This window comes from Cyprinodon tularosa, unplaced genomic scaffold, assembly GCF_016077235.1.
Source record: "Cyprinodon tularosa strain WSP-4 unplaced genomic scaffold, ASM1607723v1 ctg71, whole genome shotgun sequence".
Lineage (NCBI taxonomy): Eukaryota > Metazoa > Chordata > Actinopteri > Cyprinodontiformes > Cyprinodontidae > Cyprinodon > Cyprinodon tularosa.
The window spans coordinates 2186730-2214173 of NW_024039463.1; the positions used below are offsets into that span (position 1 = coordinate 2186730).

At 37.9% G+C, this 27444-nt stretch overlaps 1 protein-coding gene across 1 annotated transcript in view; it reads right to left on the reverse strand.

Annotated features, from left to right (window-relative positions):
- Positions 1–1706: 1706 nt before the first annotated feature.
- st8sia2 (ST8 alpha-N-acetyl-neuraminide alpha-2,8-sialyltransferase 2) overlaps positions 1707–27444 on the reverse strand; it is a 31926-nt gene continuing 6188 nt past the window's right edge. Inside the window, exons 3-6 of the mRNA XM_038268789.1 lie at positions 16912–17055; positions 16565–16822; positions 13412–13705; positions 1707–5217 (exon numbers count right to left, since the gene is read on the reverse strand). Coding sequence (XP_038124717.1) covers positions 4911–5217; positions 13412–13705; positions 16565–16822; positions 16912–17055 — 1003 coding nt within the window. The 3' untranslated portion in view covers positions 1707–4910. The remainder of the gene's footprint in view (positions 5218–13411; positions 13706–16564; positions 16823–16911; positions 17056–27444) is intronic.

Consider the following 27444-nt stretch of genomic DNA (forward strand, 5'->3'; position numbering starts at 1 on the left):
CAACGAAGCCAATAAGCTGGCATTGCTAAGCATTATAGCGGACATGTGACTTGACAGATTTGAGAACCTAAGTTCATGTCTATCTGATTACTTATAGTCCAGTTTCCCCACTCATTTAATTAGGAAATGTTTCTTGGATAACCTTAAATAACTTTGTGTCGACTAGCAACTATTTTCACCAATGCCCCATTTTACAAACCAGGGTTAGAGGTCAAATCCTGCGTACCCTGGCTTTTCTGTTGCAGGAAGCTAGGAAGCCATTTGCCTGGGTACAATTTTGACGACTCTATGAAACAACCCAGTTCAGTTTGGACAAACTCTATGCAATATTTCCTACTTTTTAAGCTGAGAACTGCACAAGGAAGTGTTGAAAATGGCGTCACCTTTTCTGGACAAACTTGTTGAGATCCGAGTGCAGATACTATGGAGATATCTATGTCAGGATGAGGTGCTTAGAATATCTCTTGCTTAAAGACATTGGATTTTAGACATTGGCACTTAATAAGATTAATTTACCATTTTCATGTTCTAATTAACATGAACAATATGGAATTAACAGTGTCAAGAAGGCCTGTAATACATTACATGTTTGGGGAATCACTCAGCAATCATTTATGCCTGGTATGGTACACCTTGAGATATTCAATGCATACACAAAAAAATGTGATGCCCACATTGTAAAACCTTCTGAAAAGGAATTTGAAAAGACATTTATTTGCAAACACAACATATAAATATAAATTTTATGGGTAAATATTAAATCTATATTAATAAAATGTATTTCTAGAGCTGATATCTATATATATAACTGTTACATTTATGGGTAAATCTATATCTTGTATCTAAATTTTACAACTAATAAATACAAATCTTAAATCTATATGTTGGATCTAAATACATATCTTAAATGCTGGGAAGATTTACAGATATACTAAAATATAAACACTAACTTTTATGTGCCACTCTATACGTGACAATCGTCTTCTGTCATTTAAAAAAACATAAAATTCTGTTTACTTTTAATTGTTTAATAAAATCATAAAGGACACAACTGGACACCTGATAATTTCTTTAAAAACACTTTGTAATGTGAAGCTTTAATCTAAGTTAAATGGAAAGAGGTGGTTTCGTATCTATTTCATGTTCTGTTTTTACAGTTAAATCTCGTAGATAAACCAACTGAAGCTGCTATCTGCCCTTGTTTTGGTTTTTTTTGTATTTCAGTTTTTCTAAATGTTTTTAGAAAGAGAAATAAACCACTAAACAGATAACATCCTGTGGCAAATTCCTTTTCTGTGTTGAATTCCAGTTTCTTTTCTGGAATTTGGTCCCTAATCAAATTCTGCTTTTGGCCCCACACAGTTCTGTGCCAGCTCTTTAGATCATTGTTTTTCTTTTTTTTACGAAAATTCATATATTTAGTGGACTGAATGTTTTTTGATTTGTTTAGGACCAAAAATGTGTGCAGAATTGAGTGTCTTCTTTAATCTACCTTTCACAAACTGTACATTATTTCTTTAGCACCATTAATGTGTTTGACCATTCCTCATGTTGGGATATTTTTGAATTATATTTTTTGGCTTCATGACCAGAAACCTGCTGACCAGCTAAATTCCTCTCAGGCTTGTACCGTTGCAGTTGTCATGTATTCCCTTTTTTTGTTGTTTTTTTTAAACAAATAAAATTGTGGAAAAATCGTCATCATGTAGAGATGCTTATAATAGACTTTTATTGGTTTGAGTCATCTGCTACACAGAGTTGCTCTTGTTTAAACAAATCAGTTGTGGCTGTGAAGACATTTAAATAAAGCAGTTAAAACAGTTTTAAGTGTTTCTGGAAAACAAGTTCGACCCAGATGTGTCGTGTAAAGCGGTCTTTTCTTCAGTTTCCATGTCTTTACAACACTACTGGAAAACCGCATCTTTTTAAAGCGTGGAATCTTTAAAGGGAAAAGCCTGGAATATTTCCCGGTCTTGGTCTTCTGTGTTACATTCACACCGTCACAACCGAGCTGTTCAAGCATCCATTAGCCATACCACACAGGTTACAAATGCTACACAGGTTAAGACAACAGTAAAAAAATGACAGATTCTGTACATGATGGAAAAAAACAAAAAAACATCAGAACAGAATCCCCTTATCCCTGTCTGAGAGGGAGCGACATGTTAGAAAGCGTTCCAAACTGCTGCAAATTCCAGATTCTGGGTTAATTAACCCTAACATCATTGGCCACCGAATGTTTCTATATTTACACATCTCAGACAGCATCTCACAAATAAGCCTTTCATTGCTCTGGTTTGCTGACGTCTCTGCTGCAACTTTCATGTCTATTCTTAACTTAATTGGGCGGGGTAATAAAGGCCAACATGCAAACCAGAAGTCACATCTTTTCAAAAACTCCCAGAAAACAGCATTTTTACGGAGGAAAATCACATGGCTGCGAGCGCATGAGACTTATCTTGTTGTGCAGCAGAGAAGGTCTTGGAATACTTCAGATTTTTCTGCTTATTCTTGTTAACAGGAGCATTTTCAATTACAGCGAAATAAAAAAAAAAGATGCATATCTAGAATACAAAAACAGCTGCTAAAAACCTTTAACTCCAGCAAAACTTCAAGAAAGTATAAACATTTTAAGCCACAAAGTGTTTTGGCCTTCAAGTCAATACTTAATGACTTAAAACATGTCAGCCCTAGAGTTGAACATTTTTGCACATCTTTTTAGCACTTTAATGTGAACATGGTTTATTTACTACTACCGGTATTTAGAAATATGAGGACATATGCATCAACATGCTGTTTTTCCTTTTAACGGTATTAATCCTGGACTTTGAATCATTTATTTGAAAAGCTCTTTTTGTGGGTTAAACCATTTTATTCAACATAATATAATCAAGTTCTGTTGGATTCCCTTTAATAAAAAAAAGGACATTTAAACAAGTATTTGCTGTTGTCTGAGTGAACAATTTTCATTCTGGTTCAAATATATTTGAAATAAATGTCCCTAGTTAAGTTGCACCATAAAGCTTCTGGCTGATTTTTCAACGCGTTCTTTGCAGGGTTAGTTCTCATTAATATGGTTGGTAATGATGTTTTAAGGCTATAGTTTAAGTATTTTTCAATGAGGGACAAATGGGGACATGCAAAAATCTATTTTGATGTGTGTTTTGGATCATTGCGTTGTTAAAACAGCCAGAAGTTGTCCAATTTTTTTAGTCATTAATTCCAAACTCTCACCCTTAGATAAAAAAAAAAAACATTGATAAGAACAACCTGAGACCCACAAAGGAAAAAGCCTCTTTCCACAGCAAGTTTTACTTCATCATAGCCTAATGGGGCAACATGGACGTCCTTCAGCTCAGATTTAAAACTTTCTTCCAAAGAACAGTCATCAAAAAAACATCTTCCAAGCATGGCAGTGGTAACACTTGCAAATTCAAATAAAAAAAAACATAAATATTCTTAAAAAGGTCCAACAGGAGCTTCTTGATTGGTCATTCCCCACATGGGCTATTATAAAAATTGTTGTATTTTTGTAATCATCACGGTTGCATGATGATAATCACTCCCTAAAAAAGAGCTTTTCAAATAAACTATAAAAATAACCCAAAATCTATAACAATCTGACATTCACAACAATGGCAAGTCTCTGTCACCTTTTGAGCAAAATGTAAGACCTTTTTTTTGGTCCTGAAACTTTATATTTACAAAACTGTACGTGGTCCTTGTAAAACATTGGCTTTTTTGATCATAGGCACCAAAAAGTGTTAGCTACAATTAAATATATTAATACCACTATCAACCTCTATAAATACTGGCTTGTTATTCATTACAAATCCCTAGAGAAGGAAAAAAAAAATCACACCTAGAAAAGCATTTCCCAAAGATCAAAAAGTTTTACCATCTTTAAAGGTTTTTGAACTAAAACTTTTTCAGCTAAAAGGAATTTAAAGTACATTCTGGCGACTCTTTTACTGTAGTAAAGTCGATGATACATTCAGTTTAAAAATGCTAAAATCTCCTTCCTAACAAGAAACAATTTTTTGACCTCCCATTACTCACATTTTCAGAGTGAAACATTTATTGTTGACTGAGCAAACTTTTATATGTGAACAGCTGGCGCACTGTTCCTTTATACCCACCGGAGATGCAAATAACATAGCAAGCTGCAATTCAGTGGCTTGGTTGTCAGGAGAAACCTATCAAATGCATGACTAGAATTTTAAGGTGCTTTATATAAAGTTAGGAAAAGACAAGAAACTTTTTTTTTTCAAAGAGAAGAAGGATAAGATCATTTGATCTCTTTCAGAATAAAACACAGAACATTAATACATTATTCTACCTGGTTGATCAGTGCTTCCACCCTGTGGCCTGCTGAGGAATAACAGGAGCAGAAAGGCCAGCATTGGGATTAGAATTGAGCCCCAGCAGATCCTAAACTGCTTATTGGTCTCTAATCATTCTATTATGTCTCTTGTTCTCATTTAACCTTCTCTCTAAATTGCTTACTTTACAAATAGCACTGAATAAATTCAGCACCGCAGGGTAGAGGTGATAGATTTTTCCTCTATGCACAAGTTCCTGCTGTGCTATAATAAAAACAATTGACTTTATATTGGCATTAAAGTGATCTTTTCTTTGAAACAGCCGGATTACATTCATGCTCAGTTCTTCTCCCAACCTGTAGCCTCAGGTATAAAACACACACCATCTGCTCTCTTTACGGAAGCTCACAAATGAACCCTTCAGAGCTATCGGTTGCCATAGAAATCTCATCAAAGGTAAAAACACATGTAATGAGACAATATAAAAGGCTGTAATTGACAGTGTTTCCATTCAATTCCTCCTTCAAGCTTTATCAGATAAAGCAGTTACAAGATTAACATTTTGTACCAACAGAGAGGACCATAGTTTCAGCCGAGATCTTTCTGTGTTTCTCGGTCCAGTTCGCAGCTTCCAGTGTGGAGCCGGAGCGCCCCCTGCCTGTGCAAAGTGCTCAAGGTCCTGAACTCCAGTGGCATGGTGTGAGGACTCGAGCTGGACGTGTATTCGTACTTCAGAGTGTCGTAGTAGTGGTATTTTACTGGCCTGCCTTGTGGGTCCAGGGGGAATGGCCAGAAGCCGTAGAGGTGGATCTCCTCACAGAAGCGAGTAGCCATCGTATACATGAGTAGTCCAGTGGTGGGACGCTTGATGTGGACGTTGTTAGTGAGCCAGTACCTGTTAACATAAGCATATGGCTGCTGTTAGTTGATTAAATGAAGCAAAGGGGATGATTTCATTCAAACTGTGCACAGCAGCTCTTATCTGCATATGAGAGTTAACAAAAACACCCCAAACTAACATAGTTTTACATTTTGGTTATTTTACGCCCTGCTAAATGTGGATGAAGATCAATGTGAAGATGCAAGGTTAAGCTGTTCCAACTTATGGTCTTTTAGGACAATTTTTCTTTCAACCAGGTTTGTCCTGATGCAATCTAACAGAAACATTGTCCTAATAAAGGTATATTCAAACGATTAAAGACTCTGATGAAACCAAAATATAATAATTGATGTTGTTCAAGCTTCTGCGATTAGATCTTTACAGTCATAAAAATATAAATATATAAAAATAAATATATAAAAATATAGATTTCGGTAGGTCAGGATTTTACAAACACTGAGTAACATATTCATTTGTGGACTTTGGTACACTTTGTTTTAAACTAAGCTACAGAAAACAAGCATCTTTAAAGAACAGTGACCCTTTATCTTATGAATATTGTGTGCATAGTTTACATTTGGGCGGCTAAATATCAAAATGTCACAATAAAACTTTTTGTGTTCCAGATTAAGCCCTTGAGTTTAAACAATAAAAAAAAATGTAAAACTAGACTGTGACTGTTATTGGGCATTATGACAAATTAATACTTTGACAAAAAAAAAAATACGGACTTATAAATCTAAATGTTCACTAAATATAAATGTTAACTAAGTGTTTCCATCTGTACAAGTCTGTTTTTTCAAGAACATCACGATGATGTAGAGGACTCTAAAACCCATGGATCAAATATGATACATGTTGTCAAAAGGTGGTAAAAACAAGTTTTTTTTCTTTTTTACCAATTCGTGACTAACAAGAAGATTTTGTGCCAGACTTCAAAAAGGTTTGTATGCCACTCATCTACAGAGCCCGGGAATAAAGAGCCTGGGAATAGACATAGGGAAATAAAGGGATAAAGCGTGCACAACAAATACACATTCGTTCCCAATTTGTGGCCACAGCGTAGGTACATGTGTGCAGGAAACACATGATCTTCCTACACAGCCTACCTTCTGTTTAATCTTCAATTAAACAAATAAAGAATGTTTTTTTTCCAGATATGACGAATACATATTCAGTAAAACTAGTACATATCAAACAGCTTGCTACAGCTGTTGTGACCTTGAAAATATTACAGGATTTTTTCTTGAATGTTAGTAGATCAATATATTTATTTAGGTGAAATCTTCTGGCAGCAGGTGAAAATGAAGCCTAAAAACGTTCTAATATATAGAACCTGTGGATCACCTCATGTCTTCCTCCTTCAGGCTTCTTTTACAAAGTAAAATGGTTGTTTGCAGCCACGCATCGGATGTTATCATCCCGATAAATGGCCGTTATAAGCGGCAATCAGTCCCATAGAAAGGCTTCAAATTGTGCCAGTAGGCTCATTAGGTTATTATCATCGAGTGAATCGGAATCCTAACCTTATAGTAATTCCTTTCCCCCTGTGAAATTAATTAATCTATTTACGTGTAATCTGAAAATAATTTCAGTGGTTCTTTACTTACTGTAAATATAACTAAATGAAAATGAAATGATCTGCATCGCGCCCATATTAAACAAACCAAAAACAAGTGATCTCATGCCCTGTTAACTAAGTTGTAGAACCCTCTCCCTATAAATATTTAATTCTCTGTGAAAAAGTGCAGATCATTCTTTAAAAAGATCCTCATCAAACAGACAATGCAATGCTTGTTTTTAAAACCTAATGTGTCTAACGGACCTAATGAATTATATATATATATATATATATATATTTTTTTTTTATGCACAAAATTACAACAAAAATAAGATGTAATCAGGAAATGAAACAGCGTCATTGGCTGTAAGGAGAGCGGAGATAGAAGACACTGAGTTTAATGAACAAAACCTGCTACCCACCAGGTTATCTCTGAGGAGAATGTTACGATGACGACTGGAACAGAGGTTGAGGAAACTCTCTCTGTGAACTGGATAAGTCAGAGTTTCCCTGTTTTCAGGTTTAACAACTTTGAGTTTTCGGTAAACCTGCTTCATGAAACAGACCCCTGCTCCGCTTTTAACCCACTAGCCTGAAGGGTGAAACCGGTATAAAATAGAGCATTCATTATATACTGTCCCCCCTTAGGAATAGCCCAGCATTTAAAGGTCTCCAGTACCGGCTAAATTTATACTGACTAAGACCAGTGTGGACCACTTAGCAGGTGATGGTGGAATAAGGAAATAGGGCTAAATTTCAAAATGTATTAAAGACCTTTATTTTTTTTCTGAGCTTTAAAGAGAATAAAGTTTGCAACAAAATGTTGAACAGTCAGTGCAGTGGGCAGAAAGACTGGCTTGTGTTATTTTATCCTAATGCAATACACAGAGTTAATTTGAGCAGCCCAAATGCAAACATTTGCTCACCAAGCAGCAGACTTGCAAAGCTTTTAACATGTCTGAAATAATTTAGAGCAGAGTTTTGCAGAATAAAAGAGCTGAGAGCAGCAACAAAAACTGCTGAGAAGGATTTTTGAAGCCTGAAAGTACTGGAGGATGGATTTTACAGATCCACAGGAACCAGGTCTAAAAAAAGATCAACAGACAAAAGATCGTTAGGGATGAAATTATTATACAATAAGGCCATTTAAAAAAAAGATTGATTTTATTTTCAGTTTTCCTTCAAGCTCCTGTTAACGGGGAAACACTAATCTATGAATAATGTTAGAAGAGTTAAAGCTTTTATTTAGGAAAATAATACATGCACACAAACATAAAGCTCAAAAACAGATTTCAGCTGCAACCTAATAAAACATAAATGTGTGAAACTGACTGTGTGTTGCTTGCTGTGAACTGGACAGACAACATGAGGTCTATTTGACAAAAGCTTTCCTCCTGCATCTTTTTCCAGTTGCCTGGCAATCTCCCTATGACGACAGGACCCAGTGAATCCTGCTGTTTTTTTTTCATCAAGTCAGAACATCTGAGTGTTTACCTAAGTGGAAATAACTGGCTGTGCCTCAGTTTATGACACATCAGACTTGCCACAAGTTTTAGACAGTGAGGTAGAAATGTATTCTTTCCTTTTGACCAACCTGGAATAAATCTTCTAAGACTAGGCTCAAGTAGGAAGGTGCACACTGGAAAAAAATCAAAATCTAGATAAGTGCATTTGTTCTTGGATTGAGGAGGTAAAGGAGACATTTTGTCAAAAGAACAAGACAATTTACACTTAAAATAAGAAAACACAATTGCATTGTCTCATTTTAAGTGCATACTATCTAATTATCTTATTTTAAGGGTAAATTTACTCATTCCGTGGCAAACTATCTCATTCACCTAATCAAATTAAAGGTATATACATTTAATTTAAGAAATGTTTACTCATTTCTAGATCGTTTTTAAAGTGCAAATATAAAAACATTTCCCTTAAATTTGACATAAATTATATTTAACAAACTTCTATGTCTTAAAAGAGATTTTTGAACATTTTTCTGTTAAATCTGTTCATTTGAGAAACCATGTTCAGCCTTTTGAGGAGATTTTTCGAGAATATTAAGAAAATACAGGTGCTGGTCATAAAATTAGAATATCATGAAAAAATAGATTGATTTCAGTAATTCCATTTAAAAAGTGAAACTTGTATATTATATTCATACATTACATACAAACTCATATATTTCAGATGTTTATTTTGTTTAATTTTGATGATTACAAATGACAACAAATGAAAATCTCAAATTCATCATATCAGAAAATTAGAATATTACTGAAGACCAATAAAAACAAAGGATTTATAGAAATGTTGGCCAACTGAAAAGTATGAACATGAAAAGTATGAGCATGTACAGCACTCAGTATTTAGTTGGGCCTCCTTTGGCCTGTATTACTGCAGCAATGCGGCGTGGCATGGAGTCGATCAGTCTGTGGCACTGCTCAGGTGTTATGATAGCCCAGGTTGCTCTAATAGTGGCTTTTAGCTCTTCTGAATTGTTGGGTCTGGTGTATTGCATCTTCTTCTTCACAATACCCCATAGATTTTCTATGGGGTTAAGGTCAGGAGAGTTTGCTGGCCAATTAAGAACAGGGATACCATGGTCCTTCAACCAGGTACTGGTAGCTTTGGCACTGTGTGCAGGTGCCAAGTCCTGTTGGAAAATGAAATCTGCATCTCCAAAAAGTTGGTCAGCTGCAGGAAGCATGAAGTGCTCTAAAACTTCCTGGTATGTGGCTGCGTTGACCCTGGACCTCAGAAAACACAATGGACCAACACCAGCAGATGACATGGCACCCCAAACCATCACTGACTGTGGAAACTTTACACTGGACTTCAAGCAACGTGGATGAAGTGCCTCTCTTCTTTTCCTCCAGACTCTGGGACCTTGATTTCCAAAGGAAATGCAAAATTTACTTTCATCAGAGAACATGACTTTGGACCACTCACCAGCAGTCCAGTCCTGTTTCTCTTTAGCCCAGGCAAGACGCTTCTGACGCTGTCTGTGGTTCAAGAGTGGCTTGACACAAGGAATGCGACAGCAGAAACCCATGTCTTTCATACGTCTGTGTGTGGTGGTTCTTGAAGCACTCACTCCAGCTGCAGTCCACTCTTTGTGAATCTCCCCCACATTTTTGAATGGGTTTTGTTTCACAATCCTCTCCAGGGTGCGGTTATCTCTCTTGCTTGTACACTTTTTTCGACCACATCTTTTCCTTCCCTTCGCCTCTCTATTAATGTGCTTGGACACTGAGCTCTGTGAACAGCCAGCCTCTTTAGCGATGACCTTTTGTGTCTTGCCCTCCTTGTGCAAGCTGTCGATGGTCGTCTTTTGGACAACTGTCAAGTCAGCAGTCTTCCCCATGATTGTGTAGCCTATAGAACTAGACTGAAAGACCATTTAAAGGCTTTTGCAGGTGGTTTGAGTTAATTAGCTGATTAGAGTGTGGCACCAGGGGCCATCAATTTTGAACCTTTTCACAATATTCTAATTTTCTGATATGATGAATTTGAGATTTTCATTTGTTGTCATTTGTAATCATCAAAATTAAACAAAATAAACATCTGAAATATATGAGTTTGTATGTAATGTATGAATATAATATACAAGTTTCACTTTTTAAATGGAATTACTGAAATCAATCTACTTTTTCATGATATTCTAATTTTATGACCAGCACCTGTAAAAGCATTGTAGATTGGAGGGACGTCCAGTTAGCTGCTATCTGTAGGTTGGCCACAAGGTGTCACTGAATCCAACACATTAATGCTAAAAATGTATTAAATACTTTTTGTTTTCATTTTAATTGCTTATTTTTCTTCAAATCTAAAGCATACCATGTAGAGATTCCGTTGTCTACATGTATCAGGATGTCTATGCCCTACAAAAAGGATATTGCAAGCTAGGCTTCTAAACACTTAATTAACCTCACAAAATTGATGTAATCGGTTTGAATGACCTTCAGTAATTTGGATTCTTTGTGTATCATTAAGCGCGCTTCTGTGTATGTGTATAATTTCTAACAGAGACAATTTTTTTAATTGTATACTCTTTATGGGTCCTACAGCCTTGGTAAGTTTTTCACCTGTGCTACAGTCAGGCCAATACTAGAAACTCATTCTCTTCAATGATCCAGGGCCGGGACCCAACCCCAGAAGTACGACCGCCCAACAGAGCGAGCCTGCAGGCAGCTGCCCAAAACTCAAGAGTCCTGTCAACTAGTAGCCACATTCTTGGAGTTAGCCACTCCAGCTGTGATCATAAAGCTGGGTGTCTGCACAGAAATACAGACAAACTACAATAACGATCCAAAAGATGCTGAGTGAAAATGGGCACACAGTCAGGGAGCAAACACTTCGGCCTGAACTGAATGTGTCAAAAATGCAGACCCTCACTCCTGTTACTTCACTTTTTCAGGGGGGTCGGCAGTAAGAACACTGTGATGGCTAGTAGAGGAAGTCTCCCTTGTGGATGCTGCTTTTCAAATTACACCCTTCTGAAAAGGAATAGCAAATAAAATAAAATAAAATATTTGTTAGAAGGTTTATACATTTTTATGTGTCACATAAAGCATAGGTCTTGTACCCTGCTTTTCAACACCCATTGCCCTGCATGTTTTTGGTGCTTCTCTACACAACACTGAAGTTGACTTAAATACACACTGACTTCAATAACTGGGTGACTGAAAGACCTCTCCAGCACTTCTAGCCTGTTGAGTAGAGAATGCAATCATTTGATCTGATTGTTATGTACAGAGACACATCTGAAATCATGTAGGCATTTGTTTCCTGTATTTTAGTTCACTGGAAAGATTAATCCAGGTGTGTGTGACCTCAGTAACTATAAAATCATTGGCCAGACACACCTGGATTAACCAGTCTGTCCAGCAATGAATTACAGGGAACAAAGGAGCCGGCTGAAGTTCAGGAAGTAGTGGGGCTGGGTGTATGGCCCATTAACTGTCACCTTTCAAGAAAGATTAATTTTCACAAGATTTTTGGATTCACAAACTCCCAAAAATGCATCTTGCCAGAAGCCAGCAAATATCTTTGCCTCTATACAGGAATGTTTCAAACCAGATGCAGTGACGTGTATGATGGCAACCCATCAAACAGAGGCGGAAGGCTGAGGCAAAACAAAGATGGATGCACTGGTTTGAACTGGAATTCCCTCCATTTCTTTTCGAACAATAAGCAAATGGACTTGATTTTTGCCTTTGTGGATGGGAAGATGTTTGCACATTACCCCAATAGATTTGGAAAGAATTTGATTTACCAGTTAAATCTACTAGTTGTGGACAAATCAAGTTGCTACTGCTGCTGTGATTGGCTAAAACCCCAACGTGGGAGGCATGAACCCAATCAGCTCGACGAAACTGGGTGTCCCTCCCTTCTGCAAACACTTTCTACAGGAGGCTTTCCAGATGTAAAATTCTAATTGAACTGCATGTACCAATCTGGCTAATGCCAGATTGCATTAACTGGGCAGACAGGAATAAACCAGGAGGAAATCAACATAACATCAGAACAGAACAAAGATCCCAAAGCAATAAATCAGAAACCTAAAATGATAACTCTAAACATCAATCACCCACAGAGCTTAACAGCTATAGTTAGGAAAGCACAAATAGACAAAAAGTGAAAGTGGATTTTTTTGGACAGGGTATTAGAGGAAAGGAGGTTGAATACATATTTATGCTGAGCTTTTTAGATTCAAATCTCTTTAAAAAATGACAAACATGAATTATTTACCTCCCAGCTTAAAATAATGCACTACTATGTTTTAGTCTGTTAAATAAAATTCCAATTAAATATATGGAGGTGCCAGGTTGTAAGTAGGGCTGCAACTAAAGATTATTTTGCAAGTCAATTAATCTGTCCATTATTTTTTTTGATTAAGTGATTATAATCAGATAGCCAAAGGTTCCTTAAAGATGATTTTTACTCATTTAAGCAGGTTTTCCACTTGAGGAGTTCTGGATAGAGCACATCAACAGATGAAATTTTTTTTTTTTCTATCTTAAACACAAAATGTTTATACATATATATATATATATTCTTTTTTTACAATTTTCATATAATTACGGCTCTACGTGGGTTGCTTTGTCAGCTAAAGGCATGCTGTAGAGTCTCTATACTCCAGTTAATGATTAATCAATTACTAAATTAGTTGGCGATTATTTCAATAATTGATTAATCATGATTAATCCCATAAATTTTTCAGCTCTAGTTAACACATGAGAAAATGTAGAAAGAGTTGAGTGAATATATTGTAAGGCTCTGCAAGTTAAGTTATGATGTATGGTACAGAAATAGATCTCAAAAGAAAGTTTGTTCTCCTGCTGACTGACACCCACTATAAGAGAGGAAATCTATTTGTTCAACAATACTGAAAAGGAGCATAATGCATCAAATATCAGATGATGTATTTGAGCCAAAAACAGACAGCAGCAAAAAAAGACTTATGTTATGGGAAACAAATATAACTAGACATGATAACAAAGAGACAGCCCACTCGCTGAGTGTCTCTGATGAGGAGCTGTAAGGCTGCGTTTAAAAATAGCCACCTGGGCCTGCAGATTAGCGTTCGCGTTGGCTGTGCAGCTCACAGGTGTTTCCATGAGGCGCAGCAGCTGTGCCTGCATCTCATCTTACCCTCTGACGGCATGGAGAAGGCGCAGCGATGGGAAGGCTGTGCGCACGTCAACAGTGTGCACCAGGATCAGTCGGAGGGCCCACTCCACGCGCTCCTCCCCACCCTTGGCCATGAAGGCTGGGATCCACAGCACACTGCCGCTGAGGTCACGAAGACGTTGCAGGAAGCGATCCTTCCATTCTTCGCTGATCAGGTCCTGGAAGGCCCGCTGCACCACAGAGGGGTTCATGGTCACCAGATTAGTCCGAAGGCCCACGTCCTGAGAATACTCCTCCACTGGGGCCAGGTTACACCTTAAAAAAAAGGGACACAAAGCTAATTTCTGATTTTGATTTAAACTGATATTACTATCTTATAAATAATGATGAAAAACATTTCATTCAAATTGGTACATCAGGAGTTTGTTCTGCACCCAAAACGAGGGAAACGAAGCAGAAACCAATCAGGATGTTTACCCTTTCTTTCAGGAGAATGCCAGAAATCTAAGCTGGGTTTTATCTTCGCAGGGTAAATGATGTAATTAGTGCTAGTTGGCAGCCACAACGCTAAGGATGGTGTTTATCTCACCTAGTGATTTTCATGGTGAGCAATCATTGCAAATTGTGCTCCAGGTGAAGCTTTCTGGTCCACAAACTGACACAGGGTAGTCATTAGAGCGTGAATGTGTGTCTGTATGTGTGCAGCTACGTCAGATGGAAGTGGAAGTGTTAGACCGCTGGAAGAGAAAGTAATGAAACTGCAGACGAAATCACAAAACAAAGTAAAGCATCAACTCTAGTCCCACATAAAAACAAAGTTTTTTATATCCTTGTTTATGTTATGTTTCTCCAGAATTAAATTTTTTTTCTTTTTTTTTTCTAAAAAGATTAAGTTAATCTTAGAAACTATCACCTTAACTGTTCAAGATAACTACACTGGCGAGATAAACCCATTGGTTGGATTATATGTTGACCACTATTTGTGTTTTTTCTTGTATCAGCATTGGTCTAGACGTTGTTTTTAGTTTAGTTGTATTGTTCTTCATACTGCACATGCAGATTGCATGTGAAAGAAAAAGTTTGTATTTGTTGTACCAGAAATTCCTCTAGAAATTATATGTTTTTTAATAATAATGAGATAATAAACCCTAAGAAATTAGCAACATTATGACTAAGTAAAAAAGGGAGAAGGCCCAGATTTTTCCTCTCTAAGAACACATCTGAGTCAATCTGAACATGCAAAATTAAAGAGAAGCCGTTTCAAGTGCATATTTCCTTATCCTTTAAAAAAGGCTGTAAAAAAGAGGGCTGGCCATTTTAGTTTCAAAAACAGAAAACTGTGTTTTCCCTTATCATATTTTCAGAGAAAAACATAAGGGAATGTTTATTAATATATAAATACAAAATAGAGGGGATTGAAATTACAATTATTAATGTTTATATTACTCTGGGAAGTGATCGGCCCATTTACAAGCTGATGTTTTGATTTCATGGTTTCCAGATTCTTTCTCACTACAGAGAAGATTTAGGCATGGCTGCCTGGTCTCTGTCCTCGATCGATTTCCAATAATTGCAGGTGTCATTTTAGTTGTTTTTGGACGAGTGAGGTAGTTTTTTTTTTACTCACTCAATAAGATAAGCATGTTACTCCCCAAGTTTGTATGATTTCGACAGTAAGATGCTCCTGTGAATTATGTCACGTCTTTCCATTAGGATTGAATAACTGATTGTAGGTGAAATGTTTCAGGTGTAAGTTCTTGGGTTGTTTTTTGTTTTTAGTTTGCTTTCTTCTTTTTTAACCTCTTTTCTTAGGTTTATCTTGTGTGCTTTACATTCAAGAAGAAAACAGAAATGGAAAAAGGACAACTGAATGTTACATGTGTGAAGATGATAACTGTAATGCTATAAAGACCCTTCTTCCAACCAAAAAAAAAAAGGAAATTGAGGAAAAAAAAGCTAAATCTGTCCCCCCAATAAATGGCAGTAGATATCAGATATCGTAGAGATCAGTTTGACTGATCAGCATTGGCCTTTAAAAACCTGCACCAGTTGATTTATAATACAGAAATTAGAGCTGCGGCGAACACAGTCTCCACTGACATAACAAATATGGTGGTTTGAGGAAGTTTTGCAGAGTAAAATGTCCTTATATTCCTTATAAAATAATGTCAAATTTAAATTGAATCATGTTTTATATATTTCCACTCTCTCAGGTGACAGTTTAGCAGTTTCAGTCGTTTGAAACATGTCAACACATGTTAAAGTCTTCATATTTACGTATGAACATTAAAAATCCATTGATTAAAAATATATACACAAAATTGTATTTGCAGTTAAACTTTTAGATAGTCTTGTTCTGCTTGGAGCCTATTTTCAGTGTTCCTGTTTAACATTCATCCAAGCATCTTGTTGAATGCACAATTGGTATGCAAACACTGATGCTGCTCAGTACCTGGTACCTCAAACACCATCAACCTACTTTTTAGAAACCAAGTGAAGGAAGAGAACTATATTTAGCTGAGACGTTATCTTCTCATCTCGGGTGTGAATGCCAAAGCTAATTCTTTAGCTCTTCAAAGTGACACAATTCCTGTCACCTGCCTTTAGCCAATCATTACCACAGTGATTTGTTAAAATCATCATGCAGCTGGAGAGAAACCATGACCCCTTCCACATCAGCCTATATATATATATATATATACAGGCAGCAGAATCAGTTTCTCCATAAACTCAGAATCTGAGGCGCTCAATCTACCTGCTTCATTTATGCACCAACATTAAAGTGGGTGATTTATGAGAAGGAGTTTTTCACATCCTTTGTATGTTCTGTCAGATTCCATCGAACTCAGTACACAATCAGAGACAGTTTTTTGGTATCTGCTATAGCAGCAAGGCCAAAAACAGGTGTATTTTTCATCCAGCAGCAGCAGCAGCTGTAAATGGCGATACATAAATCACACACAGAGTGCTTTCTGTGCTTGCGCTCCAACACAAACACAGAATACGCTGATGGCTTCATTTAAAGCGTCCTGTTTGGAAATCAGAGCAAAAAGCAGGCATGCTACGAGTGCAAGCTGTTGCATTAAGTAATGCTACTTTGTGCACATTTGAGTATTTTGATAATAAAGTCAAGTTACTGAAATTTTAATGACGGAAAGAAGGAAATCCACGCACCTGATTACAAAGTCATGTGAGTCAATTTCTGGTCCGCAGCTGCTGTTAAGCAGGATCCCAGAGTTCCCCACGATGGCACAGCGCTTATGATACTGGTTTTTTAGTGGCGATGCAGTTGGCAAAAGACGATAAAGATTCTCTGAGATGTTTGTGGTGCTTTGGCGATCAAACACATAGTGGATGATGTCTCCCGGTTTCAATGTGCCCTTTAGAATTGAGATGTCTCTCTCCGGGTCAAGGAATCTCAGAATGTTTTTCCTGCAATTAAAAGCAAACGTGCTCTGGTTTTAAAACACTCCTTGCAGCTGACCTTGAATAGGCAGCTATTACAAGGGATGGAAACATACCTGATGAGGTTGGAGAGGGTCTTGTTGAAAGTCCAGCTGCTTGATGGGTGTTTGGCAGCAGTTATGTTGCAGCTTGGAGGATGGGGGTCTACATTTTTGGCAAGTCTTGTTGAAGCAGTCGGGTTGGTGTCTGCTGAAGCCTTTCTGGAATAGAAAGAAAAAAAGAACATTTTAACATTTAAAGAGGTATTTTGTACGTTTCTAAAAAAAAAAATATTTAAAATAGCCTTTTTATTTGACCCTTTACATCTAAAACATGGTTTGATTTGCTCAGTCATTCAGCGCTGATGCATCTATAAGCTTGTATGCTATTTTACTAAATTTGATCAGGGTCAGAAGTTCCCGCGCTGTTTATGTGACATTAAGTGCGTTATTAAATGGCTCCAACCTAGCAAACAATGAAAGCATTTTATTCAAGACGGATTTTGTAAAAGCAACCGATGCCCAGCTCAACGCAATCACCACTGGCAACTCCACATAAGCTGAAAAAAGTTTTAAAAAAAACGTCCAAGAACGAGCGCGAGAAGACGAGTGCTGCAGTTCTGTATTTTGGCCACAGGTGGCAGCATCTTTAGGAAAAATCTGTCAAACCTCTTTAAAGGTCTGTTAAATTAATGTTTTTTTCTTTGTTTATACTATAATGTTGGTCTTACTTCTTATATGTCCCCAAACAGGTCTTCTGTTCAAATCAAATATTGTTCATATATATTTTTTCGAACAGACAGTTGCAAAAAATGCAAAAAAAACTTTGTATCGTCCACCAGGTCCTTACTCTGAATTTTTAGATGAGTTTTCAGAGTTCCTTTCTGATTTGGTATTAAATACTGACAGGGTCATCATAGTGGGAGATTTTAACATCCATGCTGACATTGAAGGCGATAGCTTAAGAGCAGCCTTTAATGCTATCTTAGACACTATTGGCTTTGTTCAAAATGTGAATAGTCCCACGCATTCTCATCTTCATACTTTGGATCTTGTGCTGACATACGGCATAGAATGTGAAGAAATAACAGTATTTCCTCACAACCCTGTCCTCTCTGACCACTTTCTAATAACCTTCAGGATTACTTTAACAGAGTTCTCCTCCCCCAAAAGAAGGTTCAATTTTAGTAGATCTTTATCAGATAGTGCAGTTATAAATTTTAAAGAATCTGCTTCACTTTCTCTCTCCTCTGTGTCACTGAGCAGTGCTGCAGAGTGCAAAAGTTTAGCTTATTCCCCTTCACAGGTTGATGATTTTGTTGATGGGGTTGCTAGTTCTCTGCGTATTGCCTTAGACAACGCAGCTCCTTTGAAAATGAAAACCGTTAAAAATAGAAAGCTTGCTCCTTGGTTTAATGCAGAGCTGCGTACTTTGAAGCAAAATGCTAGGAAACTGGAGAGAAAATATCGCTCCACAGGCCTGCGAGAGTCCTTCCTAGTCTGGAAAAATGGTTTACTGCTGTATAAGAGGACCCTTTGTAAAGCAAGAGCAGCATACTTCTCCTCATTAATAGAGGAGAATAAGAATAATCCTAGATTTCTTTTTAATACAGTTGCCAAACTCACCCAGAGCCATAGCTCTGTTGAACCGTCCATTCCACCTGCTCTTAGCAGCAATGACTTTATGGGATTCTTTATAAATAAGATTGATCTTATTAAAAATAAGATCATAAGCACTCCTCTATCCGCGATTGTACCTGAGGTAGTCATGGAATCTGAACTGGGTTTAGACTGCTTTGATCCAGTTGAACTCTCTGAATTAGCAAAATTATTGTCTTCATCTAAGCCTTCAACTTGTATGTTAGATCCAGTTCCAACCAGGTTATTTAAGGAGGTATTCCCTTTGATCTCCTCCTCCATTTTAGATGTGATTAATCTATCTCTGTTAAAGGGATATGTACCTAAAGCTTTTAAGGTTGCTGTAATTAAACCTCTGCTTAAGAAACCGTCTCTTGACCCAGATGACTTGGTCAATTATAGACCTATATCCTGTTAGGGTTTATTATTTATACATCATGTGCACTGTTAATTTGTCAGATTAGACAGAGCAGAAGGCCTTCCTTCACATTGTGGATATCACGGTGTGTACGGAGGTCATCTAATCAAGACAGCCTTTGTGTCTCTAAGAGCACAAAGGATATGGGCACATCTTGGAGCCGGTCTGATAGGAGAAGCGGCTGTATCTGTAACCCTGAGACAGAGAGGCAACCTGCATGGAGTTCAAGACATGGATGGCGTGTCAGTTTCTGATACGGACAGCTAAGCATCCACGTGATGTGACACAGACTCAGAAGGTATAAGAAGCAGGTGATGACGTTGTTCGGGGCTCAAACTTTGCCGGACGCTTGCGGACGTGATTTTTGAGACCACAGCTGTGCATAGCTCTAAGCATTTTTCTCTGTCTTGTAACGACCTGATCTGGAATAAACTCTGTTACTTTTTTACTCCTGTTTTTATAGTCCTTTTTCATATGGTTTTACCGAGTTTGAGTTAAGAGTAGTAAATAACTTGCTCCCAGGAAAAGAACCGTGTGAGGAGGCCCCGGGGCGTTACAGCCTTTACTTTGAAGGGGACAAATCCTTCTCACTTTAACAAATTGGTGTTTCCGCCCGTGACCTGGAAGCAGGACAACAGAGCCACCGACGGAAAAAGCTCCACAGCCTGCGGCCGAAACAACTGATAAGGTGAGGAGATTCCTTATTACAAAATATCTCCAGTGTTTTTACTGTTAAAACACTTTGGCTGTGTTGTGATTTTCTGAAGTGAGCTGAAGTTTTTTATGCAAAAGAGGACAGAGAAATTGCTCAGAGTGATTTTAGTTTTTGTTTTTGCGGTTTTTGTTTGGTTGTATTAGTTGGGTTTCTTTTTCTTTTACATTGCGAACGTCTACACATAAAAAAAAAAAAAAAAAAAAAAAGAGAGAGAGAGAAAAAAGTCGTGCGTTCTGCTGTGGGTAGCGGTTGAAAGTCCGACTGAAGGCGACTGCGCAAACGTCTTCAAGAATTATACTACTCACTAGGATAAAGTTGGTTGGAAGCCCAACGGTTTCTGCATGCAGAAAGGGACGGTGATTTTATTCCCGGTCTGCCTGCAGACACGAAAGATGCACTTCTGAAAACAGACGCACAGACCCAGTCACATAGCCGGCTAGAGTTTGCCAGTATACCTCCCATAAGGACATTTACGAAAAACTGAGACTGGTGGGGGGGATCCGGGTGAAACGGACCGTTGGGGGCATTTTTTCTCTTTCCTTCTCTTCTCTTATAAAGGAAAGAGAGAAACGATAAAATAATCCCCATAAAACATATTAGGCCGAGGCCCGAATTAGGCAACTTGTTTGTCTAATTCCATAAGTGGTGGAGTGAACTAGGCGGAACTATATCTAAATCTTTTCTTTTCTCTAAATTTCCTTTCTTTTTTCCTTTTCACTGACGGACGCATTTTTTGACGGACACACTTCCTTGACGGACACAGTTGTTGACGGACGCGCTTCCTTAGCAGAAGAGCGGCTCACTGAAGGTTGTAGGGAAAAGGTTTAAAGCCCAGAGGGATCTCACGTAAGACGTCGAGGTCTGATTTTATACACTGTGTGAACGGAAGGTGTGAAAGATGGATGCATGTGGACTAGAAATTGAATCCAGAAACACCTCGTTAAAAGCGAGTCTGGATAAAGGGAGAAATATGATCATGGCGAGTTATCCATTGAAGGATGCAGAACACCACATTAGAAAAATTGATGAATGGGTTGAAAAAATGAGAGAAGATGGAATGTTTGGGGAATTAGAGGGGCCCCCTCCAAACACTTCACAACGTGGTTTTTATTTGGATACACTAAAAATTAGATTGTCACAAGCTCGTGAAAAAATGGCTGGTGCTGGTGTGTTCGGACGAGACAAACACCAGAAGGAAGAAACAAAACTTTTGGATTTGATTAGACAAACCAAGTTCAATTTTAGTAACTATTTTTCTGACAAGGACCCTGAACAGGAACAGAAGGAGCAAAACGGGGCTCAGGGAGGTGAGCAGGCACTCGACACTTCAGAGGGTAAGAAAAACCTTTCATGAGTACATCTAATATTGCAGAAACAGAGCCTATTATGGACCCCAGTCCACACCAAGGTGTCAGAGAAATGTTTCGTAAGGCTGGTGATGCAATGTTTCCATCAAACCCATGTGTGCAGATGCCTGTTATGGAGTTGCGTGAGGGTCAGATAAATTGTGAAATAAGGCCTACAGAGGAAGAATTGGGACAAGAGGTACGAAAAGAGTTTCAGATGCAAGATTTAATAGAGGAGGCGGTAAATAAAGCATTTCAGCATTTCAGTTCGCTATTGTTATGAAAATGTCGATGTTTCTGTGATTTTTGGAGGTGAACCTTGGAAAGGAAAGCTTAAAATATAAAAGGTTGATATATTTACAATTTACGATGTCTTGAAATTAACATTTTAAAGGTAAGAAGATCAATTAGTAAATTTTCAGTGCTGTAAACCCCAACCCCGGCCCAACATTGAGCTCCAGAAGGTGGATCACACAGAGCAGCCGTTCACTTAGAGGCAGGAGAAAAAAAAAAAAAAAAAAAAAAAAGAGAAGACACAGAGAGACTGAGTGCACACAGGGCCGGTCACAGCAAAGGCAGGGCCCAGGAGTCTAGAAGCAGTTTTTACCTTAAAGACATCTACCAATTACTACACTAGAATGGTATTGTAATCTGCATGTAGAGTGACTGATTCAGGAGCTTATATTTGAAAATGTTAGACCACACAAGCTAAGTTTGTCATACTGTAGCAAAGTGAATATAAATTAGACACTGATCACTGAGGATACTCTAAGGTGGATTAAATGGATCTTTACTCAGTCAACTGTTCAGAATAGAGTGGGTTACATCAAATAGATAAATTAGGACGGTTGAGTTCAGTGGATAAAAGAGAGGCAGACAGCAGTAGATGAAATGGAGGGTGAGTTGGATAGAGAAGGGGAGAAATGGGCAAAGAAGATCGAAGTGCGGGTTCAGTAAGAATTAGAGAAAGGAAGTCAATGCAGCAACACTAGGGAGGCCGGGATCCCACTATTTGTTTAGTTATGGAGGTAGTTTTTGAGAAATTTCCAGCAGGAGTGATAGTTATTTTGATTGAGGGCAGCAACTGTCCTTTTATCGTTGATACGGGGGCCAGATACAGCACCCTGAATCTTTATGTGCCCCCTGCCAAAAAACTACACAGGTAATGGGATTTTCAGGAGAAAAACAAAACATACCACTTTTTCAGAACCCCTTAGAGGTGTTCTCATAGTTGAAAATTCAAACATGTCATTTTTGGGGGACGCTTAGAATTAAAAAATCATTGGGTGTGAAAACTTATTTTGGTGTCTAACGTGAGCAAATAAATCTTAGGTTTCCATAAATGTGCACATATAGTTTAACAAGGATCCTAAAATGAGGCTGAAAAGCACTGGTGCAGAGGTCTTAAGACCGGACTGGTGAAAAGATTATGACTTTTTGTTTAAATTGGGAAAAAATCCTCTAAGAAGATAAATCTACATTGATACTGATGGATTAAACAAACTTTATGTGGCCAATGTCTGTCTGTCTGTCCTAAATGTGGAATGCATGTGAGGTAGAATGTGTGTGGTGGAGTTGGGAATGATTAAGAATATTTTTTGATGTGACATTAACATGATTTGCATTTTTACAGGATTGAGAAGGAGCACTGGGGGCGTAACAGAAGGGTAATCGTTTCAAACATGTTGCTCAGGGGCCCCACCTATGAGAGGCCGTGACAAGGCCAGAGCAGGTTGCTGTTGTAAGGTGTGAGGTAATTTTTGGGTGTGGAGTGCAGCTGAGATACTGTAGATTAGTAGATTATAGATTAGAAAAATAATTAAATATTTAAGTAATTATCCAGAAAGAAGCAGAATGGGTGTTTTTACTTTTTGGGAAACTAAAATCTCAGACGGGGGCATTACATGATTTTAATTTAAAGGTGGTTTCATTTTCAATCATTAGAATTGCATTAGAGATTGATTAGTTTCATTTTTCTCTCATTAGGACTTTATTAGAGTTTGATTAGGAACAGGTTAAATCACACTTCGAGCTGGAACTGGACACAGCATATGGCCAAGATACCCGCAGGAGCTCAGCAGATTAGCGGGGTCAACTTTTATAAACAAGGCTGGAGAGTTAAGAACGATTTCGGTGTGACCTGACCCTGGGTTTTTTCAGCCTTCAGTTTTTATCCATAATTATTTTTATCTGTGTATAATGCCGTTTGGAAACTGCCTAGGCACGAACTGATTAATTTGAATCTCTAATCATTACTAACACTTATCTTTTCACTGTTCATCTGGGCCTTACTTTCTTTGCATGACGTGTTAGATTCTACTAACTTTACAAATTTCTGTGAATTAAGTGCTTAACTATTGACTAATTGATGAACTTTTTGATTGCTTTTTCCTGGTAACAAACCAGAGGGGTAATTTACTTTTTCCCTGCTTGTAGAGAGTGACAGTGCGGCTGTCAGGGAGCAGGCAGGATTATTCAGAGGCCCATTTAAGGAGGATCAGGAGATCGTTTTTCTTAAACATGTTCCTTTATTTTTCTTTTTCAGGCTGTGTTTGTAACAATCCTTAAATGTTAACATTTTTTCTTCCAGGACAGGCTGACAAAAGTCTCATCCTTCATTGTGTTTTGTTTAAGATGTGCATTAACCCTTATTTTCCCAACAGCTGCAGAAGTTCTGGCATGTGAAATGGACAACTTGGCTGAGAGTGACTAGAGCAAGAGAGAGAGGGGGGTTCAGATAGTTGAAAACTTTTTGATAGGAGGATTTGAATAGGTTCTGACTGACTGGACTGACTTGGTTAGCAACTGGACTGGATCGGAACCATGGATCAGGACATGAGAGAGGTGGTGTGAGAATGCAGCATGCCAGAGACAGGGTGTAGAGATTGTGGCTGCATGTTTTGTTCCCGGCGGAAGGCCATTCTGGTGAGCTCTGAGTTTGTTTTAATTCCTCTCTGGTTCTGATATGAGCTATGAGGTACAGATTGATGTGGTGTTTTGAGGCTCACAGACTTTTGTTGGGGTGGAACATTAAGAGCAGTCATGCTGACAGAGGCATTTAAAGAATGACAAGATGAACCAACAACTATTTGGAGGAGTCGGAGGCACCACTGGGGTTTTTTTGTTGTCTTACATGTTTGTCGTTGTTTGTGTCTGTATGTTTGTTTGTTTTCTGTTTTTTGTTTGTTTACTAACATCTTAGACTTTATGAAAAAAAAAAAAAAAAAAAAGACGTGGCACGCATGTAAAAATTTTTTGAATAGTTTTGACTACACTACGGATGGGAATGTTTCAAAATGAACAATGGATCTTTGTTTGAAGAGACATTGGACACTTTCTTTCTTGAGTCACAGGATGGATTAACCTACAAGGCGCACAGAGACAAACTTTGCTCCTAAACTTCAGAAGGAGGGATGGGGACAAATCCTTCTCACTTTAACAATCCAATCTTCCTTTCTTATCCAAAATTCTTGAGAAAGTAGTTGCCAAACAAGTTTGCGATCACTTCCACCATAATGAACTTTTTGAAGAGTTTCAGTCTGGCTTTAGAGCTCATCATAGCACTGAAACAGCTCTGGTGAAAGTCACTAATGATATTCTCATGGCCTCAGATAATGGACTTGTATCTGTGCTCGTCCTGTTGGATCTTAGTGCTGCATTTGATACAGTTGACCATAATATTCTTTTAGAAAGACTTGAATATTTTGTTGGAATTAAAGGAACAGCACTAGACTGGTTTAAATCTTATCTATCTGATCGAATTCAGTTTGTTCATGTTAATGATAGATCTTCAACACGCTCAAAGGTTACCTGTGGAGTACCTCAGGGATCAGTGCTAGGACCAATTCTCTTTACTTTATACATGCTCCCAATTGGTAGAATTATTAGACAGCATGGGATTAATTTCCACTGTTATGCTGATGATACCCAGCTATATCTGTCTATAAATCCAGATGAAGCTAACCCATTACATAGATTACAGGCATGTCTTGAAGACATAAAAACCTGGATGACTCTTAACTTTCTGCTTCTGAATGCAGACAAAACAGAAGTTATAGTCTTTGGACCAGAGTCTCTGAAAAAGAAACTGATTAGCCAGTCACTTCATTTGGATGGGATTAAACTGATTTCAGATAATAAAGTAAAAAATCTTGGTGTTGTTTTTGATCAGGACCTGTCATTTAAATCCCACATCAAAGAGGTTTCTAGAATTTCCTTCTTTCATCTGAGGAACATTGCAAAAATTAGAAATATCCTGTCCAGGGGTGATGCTGAGAAACTAGTCCATGCATTTGTTACTTCAAGGCTGGACTATTGTAATTCTTTACTATCAGGAAGTCCACAAACTGTAGTTAAAAGCCTTCAGCTGATCCAAAATGCTGCAGCCAGAGTTCTAATGAAAATTAAAAAGAGAGATCATATCTCGCCTATCCTGGCTTCTCTTCATTGGCTTCCTGTTAAATCAAGAATAGAATTTAAAATCCTCCTTCTCACATATAAAGCCTTAAATGGCCAAGCTCCATCTTATATCAGAGATCTGATTGTTCCTTATGTTCCTAACAGAGCACTTCGCTCTCAATCTGCAGGTTTACTAGTGGTTCCTAGAATTTCTAAAAGTAGAATGGGAGGCAGATCTTTTAGTTATCAGGCTCCTCTCCTGTGGAACCAACTACCAGTTTTAGTCCGTGAGGCAGACACCCTGTCTACTTTTAAGGCTAGGCTTAAAACTTTCCTTTTTGATAAAGCTTATAGTTAGAGTGGCTCAGGTTATCCTGAGCTATCTCTATAGTTATGCTGCTATAGGCTTAGACTTTTGGAGGACATAGGGACCCCCATTTCATCATTCTGCTTCATTCTCTCTCTGTTCTCCTATTCTGCAGAATCTGTTAGTTCAATCTCTAACCTTCTGCTCTCTCTGCTTTTCCTCAGAGTAGCTTTGCCTCGTCTGTTCCTGTTTGGCTGTGACGTCATCCTGGAAAGAAACATCAGCTGTGCTGCTTCTATCAACACCCTTGTTTATAGATGTTGGAGATCGGCCTGTTTTCCAGTGTGGTCCTGTTTCTCTGACCGTGACTGAGTGGATGTGCTTTCTTCGTCCTCTGGCATGGGAGCTGCCTTGGAGCTCGTCTGCCTGGCTGTGTGTTTCCTGGACGGGGCCGCCTTTTACAGCTGCTTTTTGTATCTCTGCTTCTGTCTCCTTGAACCCCAGTCGGCCTCGGCAGATGGCCGCTCACACTGAGCCTGGTTCTGCTGGAGGTTTCTTCCTGTTAAAAGGGAGTTTTTCCTCTCCACTGTCGCTACAAGCATGCTTAGTGTGGGGGATTGTATTTGAGTCAATGAGTCAATGCAATCAACTGGTTTTCCTTAGATAGAAAACTTTGTATCAATTTGATCTGGTTGAACTGTAAAGTGCCTTGAGATGACATGTGTTGTGAATTTGGCGCTATATAAATAAACTGAATTGAATTGAATTGAATTGAAAAAATGTATGGCTTCGTATCAACATTTATAGGGTACATATGTTTTAACCTGAACTACTGAGAACCAGTATCCTTACAGAAAAATCATCTTAATAAGATCGATGGATGATATAGATGGAAACAAAGAACTGGGCAATTCTAACACAAGAATGACCTTTGCTGTAGCCTCCAATTTACAGATGATAGATCTCCTGTGGAACCAACTACCAGTTTTAGTCCTTGAGGCAGACACCCTGTCTACTTTTAAGGGTAGGCTTAAAACTTCTACTTCACATTTATGCACTAATTTGCCATGAACTTTGATATAAAGTATCCAGATAAAATACTTCCAATTCTGGGGTTGTAAAGTGACTAAATCTGAAATTTTACTCTCCTTTATTTTTTCAAAGTTCAGCATAAAGTTAATTCAGCTAACTTTAGAATTTTATTTCCAAATTAATATAATTTAACATGGTTGTTATTCAGCTCCATTTATCAAACACTATAAGAACACTTACAGGTTAAATACAAAATAGGTAAATAATTAAACAGGTGTAATTACACAATATTGCACTCTAAACAGGACCACCTCTGGTTATAATACACACTTGGATGCAACTAATACTGCATTCAGGGTGGTACTAAAAATATTTAAACATGCACCAGGCCATACCTGAATATAGAGAAACAGACAAAATCTCCTCCACATGTAGGTTCATTTACTGCAGCCAAAACTGCCTGGTCAGGCACATCAATGCTGGTAGTACTTCAGAGCAGGGGTCAGGATAACAGTGTTATGCAAATGCAGCCTCTATATCACCGCTGCCATTTTAGAGTTCGCAATAAAGTTCAAATAAATGTGTTTAACAAACTCTTGAATTTCCCTCCACTTATTGTTCTTATGTATTGGTGTAGTTTTAGCAGGAAGATTGTGTGGCCCTAACTCATTCATAGAGATGTTGAATTTAATACTTTGAAAAACAAATTTCAAGCCAATAGCGTTATTGGAATCTAGAACAAGACCTTATTATCTTT